Source organism: Arachis hypogaea, chromosome 8 (genome assembly GCF_003086295.3).
Source record: "Arachis hypogaea cultivar Tifrunner chromosome 8, arahy.Tifrunner.gnm2.J5K5, whole genome shotgun sequence".
NCBI lineage: Eukaryota > Viridiplantae > Streptophyta > Magnoliopsida > Fabales > Fabaceae > Arachis > Arachis hypogaea.
Window position 1 is genome coordinate 1811693 of NC_092043.1, and position 15177 is coordinate 1826869.

Genomic DNA, 15177 nt, shown 5'->3' on the forward strand with positions numbered 1-15177 from the left:
CTTAAGACATAGACGCTAGACACTAATGATCATGTAATAAAGACACAAACATAGACAAACATGAAGCTCAAAAAACCGAAAAACAGAAAAATAAGAGCAAGGAGATTAAGGAATGAGTCCACCTTAGTGAGGGTAGCGTCTTTCTCTTGAAGAACCAAAGGAGCTCTTGAGCTCCTCTATGTCTCTTTCTTTCCTCTGTTGCTTGATCCCTAGTGATTTTGGTGCTCCTATCCTTCGTTGCTTCCAATAATTGTGTGGAAGAAAATATATCCCCTGAGGTATCTCAGGGATTTCTTGATTAGGGAATTCCTCGTGCTCTTATTGAGGTCCATGAGTGGGCTCTCTTGATGTGCAGTCAAATGTTCTACTACTAAGCTATGGACCCTCGAGATGAATCTCTCCATCTCCCATGACTCGGAGGTGGAAGCTTTTGTCTTCTATTTCCTCTTTCTAGAGCTTTCTCCGGCCTTAGGTGCCATAAATGGTTATGAAAAAATAAAAAGCTATGCTTTTACCACACCAAACTTAGAATGTTGCTTGCCCTCGAGCAAAAGAAGAAAGAATAGAAGAAGAAGATATGGAGAAGATGGAGAGAGGTGTGGGTTTCGACCAAGGGAGAGAAGATAGGGTAGTGTTGTGTGAGAATAAAGAAGAGAGAAGTGGGGTAGGTGGGGATCCTGTGGGGTCCACAGATCCTGAGGTGATCTTGTGGGGTCCACAGATCTTGAGGTGTCAAGGATTTCTCATTCCTGCACCTTTTAGGCCTTTAAAATGCCTTCTGTATGCAATCCTGGCATTTAACGCCAGACTGCAGCTTGTTTCTAGCATTAAACGCCCAAATGTAGTCTGTTTCTGGCATTTAATGCCAGCCTGATGCTTGTTTCTGGCGTTAAACGCCAGCTTGGTGCTTATTTCTGGCGTTAAACACCAGACAGATGCTTGTTTCTGGCGTTTAAACGCCATACAGCTCTTCCTCCAGGGTGCGCTATTTTTAATGTTGTTTTTTATTTTGCTTTAATTTTTGCAGTTGTTTCTGTGACTTCACATGATCATCAACGAACCTAAAGAAAACACAAAATAACAATGGAATTTTAACATAGATAGATAAAATTGGGTTGCCTCCCAATAAGCGCTTCTTTATCGTCTTTAGCTGAACTATTACTGAGCTTTAATCCAGTCTCAGTCTTGAGCATTCTTGCTCAACATTGACTTCAAGATAATACTTGACTCTTTGCCCATTAACAATGAACTTTTTGTTAGAGTCACTATCATGAAGCTCTACATATCCATATGGTGACACACCTGTAATCACATATGGTCCTCTCCACCGGGATTTCAACTTTCCGGGGAATAATCTGAGCCTAGAGTTAAATAGCAGAACTTTCTGCCCTGGCTCAAAGACTCTGGATGACAGCTTCTTATCATGCCATCTTTTTGATTTCTCTTTGTAAATTTTTACATTTTCAAAAGCATTGAGTCTGAATTCCTCTAGCTCATTTAACTGGAGCAATCGTTTTTCTCCAGCTAACTTGGCATCAAGGTTTAGGAATCTGGTTGCCCAGTAGGCCTTGTGTTCCAGTTCCACTGGTAAGTGACAGGCTTTTCCATACACAAGCTGGTATGGAGAGGTCCCTATAGGAGTCTTGAATGCTGTTCTGTATGCCCACAGAGCATCATCCAAGCTTCTTGCCTAATCCCTTCTACGGTTAATCACAGTCTGTTCCAGGATTCTTTTAAGTTCTCTATTAGAGACTTCAACTTGCCCATTTATCTATGGATGATATGGAGTTGCCACCCTGTGGCTGACTCTATATCGAACCATAGCAGAGTAAAGCTGTTTATTGCAGAAATGAGCGCCCCCATCACTGATTAGTACTCTAGGGACACCAAATCTGCTAAAGATATATTTCTGGAGGAATTTCAGCACTGTCTTAGTATCATTAGTGGGTGTTGCAATAGCATCCACCCATTTGGATACATAATCCACTGCCACCAGAATATAAGTGTTTGAGTATGATGGTGGGAAAGGCCCCATGAAGTCAATACCCCATACATCAAACAACTCAATCTCCAAGATCCCTTGTTGAGGCATGGCATAATCGTGAGGCAGATTGCCAGATCTTTGGCAACTGTCACAATTACGTACAAACTCTCGGGAGTCTTTATAGAGAGTAGGCAAGTAGAAGCCACATTGGAGGACTCTTGTGGCTGTTCGCTCACTTCCAAAATGTCCTCCATATTGTGATCCATGGCAATGCCAGAGGATCTTCTGTGCTTCTTCTTTAGGCACACATCTACGGATTATTCCGTCTGCACATCTCTTGAAGATATATGGTTCATCCCACAGATAGTACTTTACATCCATTTCTTTGATTGCTGCCTACTATACTCTTTGGGTATGAATCTCACAACCTTGTAGTTTGCAATGTCTGCAAACCATGGTACTTCCTGGATGGCAAAGAGTTGCTCATCTGGAAAGGTTTCAGAGATCTCAGTAAGAGGGAGGGACACCCCTTCTACTGGTTCTATTCGGGACAGGTGATCTGCTACTTGGTTCTCTGTCCCTTTTCTGTCTTTTATTTTTATATCAAACTCTTGCAGAAGCAACACCCATCTTATGAGTCTGGGTTTTGAATCCTGCTTTATGAGTAGATATTTAAGAGCAGCATGGTCAGTGTACACAATCACTTTTGATCCTACTAAATAAGATCTAAAATCGTCAATGGTGTAAACCACTGCAAGTAACTCTTTTTCTGTGGTTGTGTAGTTCTTCTGTGCGTCATTTAAAACACGACTGGCATAATAAATGACGTACAAAAGCTTGTTATGCCTTTGTCCCAACACTGCACCAATGGCATGGTCACTGGCATCACACATTAGTTCAAATGGTAATGTCCAGTCTGGTGCAGAGATGACTGGTGCTGTGACCAGCTTAGCTTTCAGAGTCTCAAACACCTGCAGACACTCCTTATCAAAGATAAATGGCGTGTCAGCAGCTAGCAGATTACTAAGAGGTTTTGCAATTTTTGAAAAATCTTTTATAAACCTCCTATAGAATCCTGCATGCCCCAGAAAGCTTCTGATTGCCTTAACATTGACAGGTGGTGGTAATTTTTCAATTACCTCTACCTTAGCTTGATCCACCTCTATTCCTTTGTTCAAAATTTTGTGCCCAAAGACAATTCCTTCAGTCACCATAAAATGACATTTCTCCCAGTTTAAAACCAGGTTAGTCTCTTGGCACCTCTTTAGAACAAGTGCTAGATGGTCAAGACAGGAGCTGGATGAGTCTCCAAATACTAAAAAGTCATCCATGAAGACTTCCAGAAATTTTCCACCATATTAGAGAAAATAGAGAGCATGCACCTTTGAAAGGTTGCAGGTGCATTGCACAGCCCAAATGGCATCCTTTTGTATGCAAATACTCCAGATGGACATGTGAATGCTGTTTTCTCTTGATCCTGGAGATCTACTACAATTTGATTATATCCTGAATATCCATCCAGAAAGTAGTAGTAATCATGACCTGCTAGTCTTTTTAGCATCTGGTCTATGAATGGTAAAGGAAAATGATCCTTTCTGGTGGCTGTATTGAGCCTTCTGTAATCAATACACATACGCCACCCTGTAACTGTTCTTGTAGGAACTAGTTCATTTTTTTTATTATGAACCACTGTCATGCCATCCTTCTTAGGGACGACATGGACATGACTCACCCAGGGGCTATCAGAATAGGATAAATAATTTCAGCCTCTAGTAATTTAGTGACCTTCTTCTGCACCACCTCCTTCATGACTGGATTCAGCCGCCTCTGTGGTTGAACCACTGGCTTAGCGTCATCCTCCAATAGGATCTTGTGTATGCATCTGGCTGGGCTAATGTCCTTAAGATCACTGATGGACCACCCAAGAGTTGTCTTGAGTGTCCTTAGCACTTGAATTAGTGCTTCCTCTTCCTGTGGCTCTAAGGCAGAGCTTATGATTACAAGAAAAGTGTCACCTTCTCCCAAAAATGCATATTTCAGGGATGGTGGCAATGGTTTGAGCTCGGATTTATGAGGTTTCTCCTCTTCCTGAGGGGTTTTTAGAGGTTCTATTATTCTCTCTGATTCCTCCAGATTAGGCTGAACATCTTTAAAGATATTCTCTAGCTCTAACTCGAGACTCTCAGCCATATTGATCTCCTCTACCAGGGAGTCAATAACATCAACGCTCATGCAGTCATTTGATGTGTCTGGATGCTTCATTGCTTCAACAGCATTCAGTTTGAACTCATCCTCATTGACTCTCAGGGTCACTTCCCCTTTTTCGACATCAATGAGGGTTTGTCCAATTGCTAGGAAAGGTCTTTCTAGGATGAGAGTTGCACTCTTATGCTCCTCCATCTCCAGCACTACAAAATCAGTAGGGAATGCAAATTGCCCAACTGTGACAATCATATCCTCAATCATGCCTAATGGGTATTTAATGAAGTCATCAGCAAGTTGAAGACAGATCTTGGTTGGTTTGACTTCTTCTGCCAATCCAAGCTTTCTGATAGTGGATGCAGGTACTAGGTTGATACTTGCCCCAAGATCACATAGAGCTGTCTTGGTACAAGTGGCCTCTAATGTTCATGGTATCATAAAGCTTCCAGGATCCTTAAGCTTCTCTGGTAAGCTTTTCAGAATGACTTCACTGCATTCTTCAGTGAGGTAAACTTTTTCAGTTTCTCTCCAATCCTTCTTATGACTTAATATCTCTTTCATGAACTTAGCATAAGAGGGTATTTGCTCAAGTGCCTCTGCAAACGGAATCTTTATTTCAAGAGTCCTGAGATAGTCTGCAAAGCGGGCAAATTGTTTATCCTGTTCCGCTTGGCGGAGTTTCTGAGGATAAGGCATTTTGGCTTTGTATTCCTCAACCTTAATTGCTGCAGGTTTATTTCCTACAGATGTGGTTGGAGAAGCCTTTTTAGAGGGGTTGCTATAAGCACTTGTATGTGTCTGATCCCTCACTGGCGTTTGAATGCCAGGGTTGGAAGCTGGATTTGCGTTGGATGCCAACTCCTTGCCTGTTTCTAGCGTTTGAACGCCAGAACTGAGCTTCCTTTGGGCGTTTGACGCCAACTCCTTGCCTGTTTGTGGCATTTGAACGCCAGAACTGAGCATGGGTTGGGTGTTTAACGCCAGCTCTTCACCCTTTTCTGGTGTTTGAGCGCCAGAATTATTCTTCTCTGGACTCTTACTGTCCTTAGAGGGATTTTGGGTAGCAATTTGTTCATTTCTTGGCTTCCTGCTGCCTTGAAGTGAGGTATTTTATGTTTTCCCATTTCTTAATTAAACTGCTTAGTATTCTTCTGTTATTTGTTTTGATAACTGCTGTTCTGTTTGCTTCAACTGCACTTCCATATTCATATTAGCCATTCTTGTGTCTTATAGTATCTCCTTGAATTCGGCTAGATGTTTTGTTAGAAAATCTAATTGCTTATTGAATTCAGTAACTTGTTCTGCAGGACTGAGTTCAGCAGTTACTGTTTTAGCCTCATCTTTCATGGAAGATTCACTACTTAGGTACAGATGCTGATTTCTGGAAACTGTATCAATGAGCTCTTGAGCTTCTTCAATCATCTTTCTCATGTGTATAGATCCACCAGCTGAGTGGTTCAAAGACATCTGAGCTTTCTCTGTAAGCCCATAATAGAATATGTCTAACTGCACCCACTCTAAAAATATTTCAGAGGGGCATTTTCTTAGCATCTCTTTGTATCTCTCCTAGGCATCATAAAGAGATTCATTATCTCCTTGTTTGAAGCCTTGGATGTTCAGCCTTAGCTGTGTCATCCGTTTTGGTGAGAAATATTAATTCAGAAATTTTTCTGACAGCTGTTTCCATGTCCTTATGCTAGCCTTAGGTTGGTTATTTAACCACTTCTTACTTTTATCTTTTACAGTAAATGAAAACAGTAACAATCTGTAGACATCTTGATCTACTTCCTTATCATGTACTGTGTCAGCAATTTGTAAGAATTGTGCCAGAAACTCAGTAGGTTCTTCCTGTGGAAGATCAGAATACTGGCAACTTTGCTGCACCATGATAATGAGCTGAGGATTCAACTCAAAACTACTGACTCCGATGGAGGGTATACAGATACTACTCCCATATGAAGCAGTAGTGGGGTTAGCATATGACCCCAGAGTCCTTCTGGACTGTTCATTTCCACTTAAGTCCATGATGGAAAAAGGGACATGACGTGGATTTATTTTATTTATTTTATTATATAAAAAAAATTTTCGAAATAATAAAACAAAATAAAATAAAAACTAAAATAAAAATAAAAAAATTTGAAAATATTTTATGAAGATTTTCAAAAAAGTGAGGAGATAGAAAGTGGTTAGGATATTTTTGAAAAAGATATGATTTTAAAATCTTAACAACTAAGATATGATAAGATAAAATTTTGAAATTGAAATCTGAATTTTTATGAAAATTTTCGAAATATTTGCTTAAAAAAAGTTAGAAAAGATTTTTTTTTGAATTTTATTATGAAAGAGAAAAATACACAAAAGGCACAAGACTTAAAATTTTTAAATCCAATGCTCCTTGTTTTCGAAAATTTTGGAGGAAAAACACCAAGGCACACCAAACTTAAAAATTTTAAGATCAAAACACAAAGAAGACTCAAGAACACCTTGAAGACTCACAAGAACAACAAGAACAAAAGAAAGAACACCAAACTTAAATTTTTTAGAAAATCAAAATAAAATTTTCGAAAATTAAAGAAATTTAACAAGAGAACACCAAACTTAAAGTTTAGCACAAGATTTAATCAAAGAAAAATTATTTTTGAAAAAAAATTTAATAGGAAGATACCCAATTGCCAAGAACACAAACCCACGCTTTAGCCAACTGAGCTATAAATTTAACGTGTTTTAATAAGGTATTTAATAAATAAAATTTTTTTGAAAACTAAAAATTTGAAAATGTACAAGAAAAAACAAAAAAAAAACACAAAACAAGACAAACCAAAGATCAAACAAGAAAAATTGATAAGAACAATTTGAAGATCAAGGAAGAACAAAGAACATGCAATTCAAAAATTGAAAGACAAAGAAAAGCATGCAATTGACACCAAACTTAAAACATGACGCTAAACTCACAGAAAAACTAAAAATTAAAAAAATAATATTTTTGAAAAGAAAATAAAAGACTCTGAACCAAAAGACAAAATTTTCCTAATCTAAGCAACAAGATTCACCGTCAGTTGTTCAAACTCAAACAATCACCGGCAACGGCACCAAAAACTTGGTGCACGAAAATTACACTCACACTATGTAATTCCGCATAACTAACCAGCAAGTGCACTGGTCATCCGAGTAATACCTTACGTGAGTAAGGGTCGATCCCACGGAGATTGCCGGCTTGAAGCAAGCTATGGTTATCTTATTATTCTTAGTCAGGATACCAATAGGGTTCTTTAGTTTCAGTTGTAAAAAGTGAAAGAGCATGAAATGAGTATTTGTTACGCAGTACTGGAGAATTTGTTGGAGTTTTGGAGATGCTTTGTCTTCTAAATTTCTGCTTTCTCCCTGTCTTCTTTTTCACGCACGCAAGGTTCCTCCTATGGCAAGCTGTGTGTTGGTGGATCACCGTTGTCAATGGCTACCATCCGTCCTCTTAGTGAAAATGGTCCAGGTGCGCTGTCACCGCACGACTAATCATCTGTCAGTTCTCACTCATGCTGGAATAGGATCCATTGATCCTTTTGCGTCTGTCACTACGCCCAACCCTTGTGAGTTTGAATCTCGTCACAGTCATTCAATCCCTGAATCCTACTCGGAATACCACAGACAAGGTTTAGACTTATTGGATTCTCAAGAATGCTGCCAATAGATTCTAGCTTATACCACGAAGACTCTGATTAAGGAATCCAAGAGATACTCATTCAATCTAATGTAGAACGGAGGTGGTTGTCAGGCACGCGTTCATAGGTTGAGAATGGTGATGAGTGTCACGGATCATCACATTCATCATATTAAAGCGCGAATGAATATCTTAGATAGAAACAAGCGTGTTTGAATGGAAAACAGAAGTAATTGCATTAATTCATCGAGACACAGCAGAGCTCCTCACCCCCAACAATGGATTTTAGAGACTTATGCCGTCAAAGAGTACAAAGTTCAGATCTAAAAATGTCATGAGGTCCAAAATAAGTCTCTAAAAGTTGTTTAAATACTAAACTAGCCACCTAAGTTTACAGAAAATGAGTAAACTAAGATAGATAGTGCAGAAATCCACTTCTGGGGCCCACTTGGTGTGTGCTGGGGCTGAGACTTGAGCTTTTCATGTGCCTGGGCTGTTTTTGGAGTTAAACAATAGGTTGTAACCTGTTTTGGGTGTTTAACTCCAACTGGTAACCTGTTTCTGGCATTTAACGCCAGAATGGAACATGGAACTGGCGTTAAACGCCAGTTTACATCATTTATCTTCGAGCAAAGTATGGACTATTATATATTGCTGGAAATTCCTGGATGTCTACTTTCCAACCTAATTGAGAGCGTGCCAATTGAACTCTTGCAGCACCAAAAAATTCATTTCGAGTACAGAGAGGTCAGAATCCAACAGCATCAGTAGTCCTTTTTTTCAACCTGAATCAGATTTTTGCTCAGCTCCCTCAATTTTAGCCAGAAAATACCTGAAATCACAGAAAAATACACAAACTCATAGTAAAGTCCAGAAATATGAATTTTGCCTAAAAACTAATAAAAACATACTGAAAAGTAGCTAGAATCTACTAAAAACTACCTAAAAACAATGCCAAAAAGCGTATAAATTATTCGCTCATCAATTTCTATCTTGTAATTTTTATAATATTTGTGCAAGTGTTTAGAACTTGTCACTTAGGAACTTTGGTACTTTTGGTAGTACTCTTCCTGTTGTTATCAGGATTTAACTTTATGTGTTCCCGTCGTCTTCGAGATTAACTTAACGTTTTTGTCGCTTAATATTTTTGCAACATTGGTTTTTGTCTAGTATTCAAATCGTTATTCTTTCGAGCTTTAATTTCAACTCAAATTCAATTGTCAAGAAGATATTCTGAAATTCTAATATAATTACTTAAACATAATATAAGGTTTTATAGAAGAAACCCATAGTTATTCATAGCATAGATTCGCAAGGAAATCTCACTTTACCAAATACAAGAGAAGCCTCATTAAAAAAACCTAAGTGCCTAGGAAAATAGTGACTTTATTCTACTAATAAAAATTTCTTAGCGTAATACAATTTTTTAAGAGTAATACCTCTTTATATGAGTTGTATTCCAACTTCTCGGGACCTCAGAATCATCCAATGTTTCTAACTTGTATTATCCTTTTTTCCCAATACTTCTTTTTACTTTGAAAGGCCCTTTCCAAGTTGGAGCTAGCTTACCTTGCATTCTTGGAGTCCCGGCATCAGCCTATTTTAACACTAGATCCCTAGGTTCGAAACTTCTAGATTGGACCTTGGTATTGTACCTCTTGGCCACCCTTTGCTTCAGAGCCTGCTCAGCTAAGTTAGTCATATTTTTTATTTCATCAATCAGGTTCATGCTTTTATGAGTTCTCGCGATTCCTAGAAGCATTTTTGGACTCGGCTCCCCGAGTTCTACTAGGATTACTGCTTCTTCACCATAAGTGAGTTTGAAAGGTATTTTTTGGTGGTAGATTGGACTATAGTTCGATATGACCACAAAACTGACCATACCTCGTCTGCCCAGGAACCCAAATGCTCATCCAATCTCTTTTTTAACCTATTTAAAATCACTTTATTAGCAGCTTCGGCTTGTCCATTTGCTTGTGGGTGTTCAACCGAGGCAAATATTTGTCGAATTTCCAAACCAGACAATAGTTTCCAAAATTTCAAATCCGTGAACTGAGTCCCATTATCTGTGACTACAATTTCAGAAATCCCAAACTTTGCAATGATTTCTCTCCAAACGAACTTCTGGTATTGAGCAGAATTGATATTAGACAAGGGCATGGCTTCAATTTATTTGGTAAAATAATCTATAACAATTATAAGATATTTTACCTAACCCAGTCCCTATGGGAAGGGCCCCAATAAATCTAAGCCCTACTTAACAAATGGTTTTGTCGGGATGATGGACACAAGCTCGTGAGGAAGTGCTTGGTAGAGGTTGCTGTGTAGATGACATTTGTCACATTTCTTCACATATTCCATGGCATCTTTGAAGAGAGTGAGACAGTAGTATCCTGTTCAAATGACCTTTTGAGCTAATGACTTTCCTCCCAAATGATATCCACATCATATCTCATGAACTTCCTGTAACACATATATTATTTGTTGGTTACTTAAACATTTCAACAATGGTTAGGACACACCCTTTTTATACACCTACCATTTATCATGGTATACTTGGCTACTTTAAATCGTAACGTCCTTGCTTCTTTAGGATCACTGGGCAAGATCCCGTGTTCTAGATATGTGTATATTGGATCCATCCAAATACTAAGACCAGACGAATAAGAAATCGTGATGTCGGGCTTTGTTACAGTAGATTCTATAAGTACCTCTTATATCAGACTATGATTTTCTATTCTGGACTTAGTACTTGCTAGTTTGGACAATACATCATATCGTGTGTTATGTTTCCTAGGTATGTTTAATTGAAAAGGAATAAAAAATTTGTGTCTCTTGATGTACTTGTTTCAAGTACCATTGCAATAATGGATCACATGCCTAGTATTCTCCATTAACTTGGGATGTCACCAACTGTAAATCATTGAAAATGGTCACTTCTGTAGCTCTGACATCCCGAGCTAACACTAATCCTATAAGCAAATTCTCATACTCAGCCTGATTATTCAAGATGGAGAAATCAAATTTGATAGAGGCCTCAATCACCATGTCTTCACCATTGGTTAGGATGAGACCAGCCCCTCCATACCTGAAATTAGAGGCTCCGTCCACATGAAACTCCTATATCGGTATGTTGGAATTTAGGTGTATCATTTCAGCCAAAAAATCTATCATCGCTTGAGCCTTAATGGCGGATCGTGGTTCATAAAGTACATCGAACTGAAATAGCTATATGGACCAACTCACCATTCAACTTGCCAAGTCAGGTTTTTGTAAAACTTTCTTGATTAGTTGGTCAGTTCGTACTATTACTAAATAACTTTGGAAGTATTGGTGCAACCGACGAGCCGATGCGAGTAGAGCAAATGCAAGTTTTTCCATCTTTGGATATCGTAGTTCGGGCCCTTGAAGAACTTTACTAACAAAATACACAGGACGTTGATACTTATCCTTATCCTCTAAAACCAAAGCCAAAGCCAGAGTCTTTTCGGTCACGGATAGGTACAAAAACAAGGGTTGCCCATGTTCCGGCTTTACTAAGATGGGAGGAAATGAGAGCAAGTTCTTAAAATATTGAAAAGTTGCTTCACATTCCTCTGTTCATGCAAATTCCACATCATTCCTCATCAATTTAAAAAATGGTTTGGCCTTTACTACAGAAGCCCCTAGGAATCTTGATAATGTGGCCAACCGACCTGTGAGCCTTTGAACCTCTCTAAAATTCTAAGGACTCGACATGTTTATAACTGCTTGGCATTTCTCGAGATTAGCTTCAATTCCCCTTTGAGTAACCATAAATCCTAAAAATTTACCTCTCCAAACTCCAAATGCACACTTTGTTGGGTTTAACCTCATCCAGTGAAGTCAGAAGTAGTTAAAAACTTCCTACAAGTCAGCAATCAGATCGGAATCATCCTTTGTCTTTATCAACATATCATTGATGTAAACCTCCATATTCTTCCCAATCTTCTGCTTGAAAGCTTTTGCCATTAACATTTGATAAGTTGCCCCTATATTTTTTAGACCAAAGGGCGTTACAGTGTAGCAGTAAATCCGCTCAGGGGTGATAAAAGTTTTTTATCTTCGTCAGCTTTATGCATCGGAATCTAGTTATAACCATTATAGGCATCTAAAAAACTTAATATCCGATATTCTGAGTACGAATCAATCATATTGTCAATGTTAGGTAAAGAAAAACAGTATTTTGGACAAGCTTTATTTAGATCCATGTAATCCACACACATTTGCCACTTTTACATTGGACAACCATGTTGAGTAAGTTAATTATCGAATAAACCCAACATTCAGTAATCCATGGACTTGCTTTTTAACCTCGACAGCTCAATCAGGCGACATCTTACAACGTTGCTGAGCAACCGACTTAAACTTAGGGTTAACAGCTAACTAATGGGACATGAACATTGTGTCTATTCCAGGCATATCAGAAGATTTCCAAGCAAATAAATCTACGTTATCTCTCAAGAAATTCTAAAGTTTCGACTTCAAGAGGTAAAGAAGTTCCTTGTTGATCATGGTGTACTTCTGTGGTACATTGCTGAGTATATTGTGTAAGTCCCTAACTTTTTGAAGTTAGATTAAGTCCTAGTTTTGATATATTTTAATAGGTTAAAGCTCGATTTTCAAAAATTATTTTATTAAGGGTGATTGAATCAGGTTTTGATAAATTGAGTTTGACATAAATTAAGGTCTTATCTAATTTTATAATTATTGAGTATTTTTTTCATTTACAATTTAAAATTTTATAAATTTGAAAATAATGAGGTTTCGACTATTTAAATATGAATAATTGGGATTTTAGTTTGATTTTATGAATTGAAGACAAATTAATTTATTTATCTCTAATTTTAAATTAGAATACTCAATTGAAAATAATTTGCAAGTTAACAAATAAATAGTATTTTTTAAAGATAAGTAAATTGTATTATATTTAGTTTTCAATTACCATACCCCCAATTCTATTGGAAATACCTATACTACCCTTTTCTCCAAAAATTAAAACCCTAACCCTAACCATAACCTTCCCTCACCCTAAACACATACCCTCTACCGCAGAGAAAAAGAAAAGAAAGGGGGAATCAAAAATGGGCAAAAGAGGAGAGGGGAAGGAAGAGAATGACGCTGACGGGGATGGGTGCCGACGTCGCTATCACTGTTGCGAAGGGGAGAGGGAGACATGCGTGAGAGACTAAATGCAAGGAGGGAGAAGCTTTCATCGTCATCGTTCTATTGTGTCCCGTTCTGTCATCATTATCATCGTGAGGTCCACGTCACCATCGCCGTCGCAAAAGAAGAAGGCACTCGAGAGGGAAACGACGCTGAGCCGCCATCGCCGTTGTCGTTCAAGCCACTGCTGCCTGAGGAGAGCGAGACGACGCGATAGGAAAGGAAGGAAGCCACTTGCATCGCCACCAGAGCCCTTGTCGCCATTAGAAGCTGCTGTCGTCACCGTTGGGATTCCTTAGCTGCTAGAGTTGTGTCCCATTTTGATTTCTGCCGCCGCTGCTGAGGCCAGCCACCGTTGTCGAGCTTCTCGTTGCAGTTCTTGCCACCAGTGGTTACCGTCGGAGCTACTGCATTTTTGTTCTGTCGTTCTTCCCGAGTGTGGGTTGAGTTTCGATGATTTCATGTCGAAATTAAGGTTGTGGCTGAACTATCGGAGCTTCTGGCCGTTATCAGAGCTGTTGCCGAGTCAGTTTAAATTCTACTGCTTCGTTCTTTTGCTGCGGTAAGTTAACCCTCTTCTAAAATTATCACTGCTAGCATTATGGTTATCTGTTATTGAGAATTTCGCGATGTTAACGTTCTAAGATCGAGTTCCAGGAATTGCATTGTTGAAATAAAGGTTGTTGCTGTTTTTGTGGAAGTAACAAAGTTGTGGATGCAGCTGCCGCTATTGCCGGACAAGGGAAAAAAGCAGTGACGGACCCATAAAATTTTAGAAATGGGAGCAAAAATATATATACTAAAATAAATTTTGTTAAACATTATTAATTATATGAAGATATAAAAATTAAAAAAAGTTAGTGAATATTTTCATTCTTAAAATACTATTAATTATATATAATTTATAAAAATATTTTTTATTTCTAAAACTTGAACTTAAAACATTTTAATCAAATTATAGATAATTTATTATCCTAACTAATTTTTTATACACATTTAATAATAAAAGACTAAATCAATTAGCACATTAACGCTTAATAATACACTAGTATTTATAATTTGAAACTAAAATTATATATAAATATTAAAAAAAATTAAATCTGTATATAAAAAGTACGTTTATATAAACTAATAAAAACTTAATTTACAATTCTTTCTTTCTTTCTTTTCAAAATAATTAAATTTGTTATATATTTTTTAATTTAATTTTAATATAATATTAGATAAAAGATTTTAATCATTTGTTTAATTATATATTATAATTAAAAAAAATTTATTATTTCTGAAAACAAAAAATATATTTTAAATTAGTAAATTAATCAACTCATTTTAAAATTTTATATACAATATAAGTACATGTAATAGAATAAAGATAAAAATATAAGTAATAAGAATGAATAAATTGAGAATAAAATAAAATATATAAAATCATGAAGAGAATAAAACATTAGATTGATACCTAAATTATAATTATTTGAATTAAAATTTGTAATTGAAAATATCAAAAAGAGAAATAATAAAATTGGAAGATACATAGAGTCATGGAGAGCTATATAAAAAAACATGAAGAATTTAAAATTTATCTTTTGGTGAAAAGAAGATGACTACTAGACAAGGAATAAAAAAAGGTTAAAAATATAAAAATAAGAAGAGAATTTAAGAGAATAAAGAAGTGACGGACAAAAAAGAATTTATTGCGTTTAATTATGCAAAGTGCAGCTAATTAAGGTAGAGAATTATTTTAAAATTAAAATATTTTGGGATTGAATACCTGATGAATTTAATGAATTAAAGCAAATAAATGAATATCTGTGATGTAAACGATTTTTTGTTGTGATTGGTTGATTTCTGAATCTGGTGAAAATAATTGAATATGTTGATTTTGATTTCTAGATTGAAATTGATAATAATTGATTTTGAATGACGAATTTAAAAATGTTGATTTGAAATGCTGATTTTGTTAGGTTGAGGTTGAATTGAGAGAACCCGTGAAGAGTGGTAAATTTTGATTTTTAGGGAAGGTTCTGCCAAAATTTTTCTAAGAATTTGAAGATTGTATGTTGGTTATGATTTTAAAAATGAGTTTGGTTTGATTAACTTTATCAAAAGAGATATGTCTTGAATACTTTTAAAGAAAATCGAATTCTTATGA

At 36.9% G+C, this 15177-nt stretch overlaps 1 protein-coding gene across 1 annotated transcript; it reads right to left on the bottom strand.

Annotated features, from left to right (window-relative positions):
* Positions 1–9635: 9635 nt before the first annotated feature.
* On the bottom strand, positions 9636–10001 carry LOC140174889 (uncharacterized). Its single transcript, XM_072201635.1, has one exon. The coding sequence runs from the start codon at positions 9999–10001 to the stop codon at positions 9636–9638; it is 366 nt and encodes a 121-aa protein (XP_072057736.1).
* Between the last annotated feature and the right edge of the window lie 5176 nt (positions 10002–15177).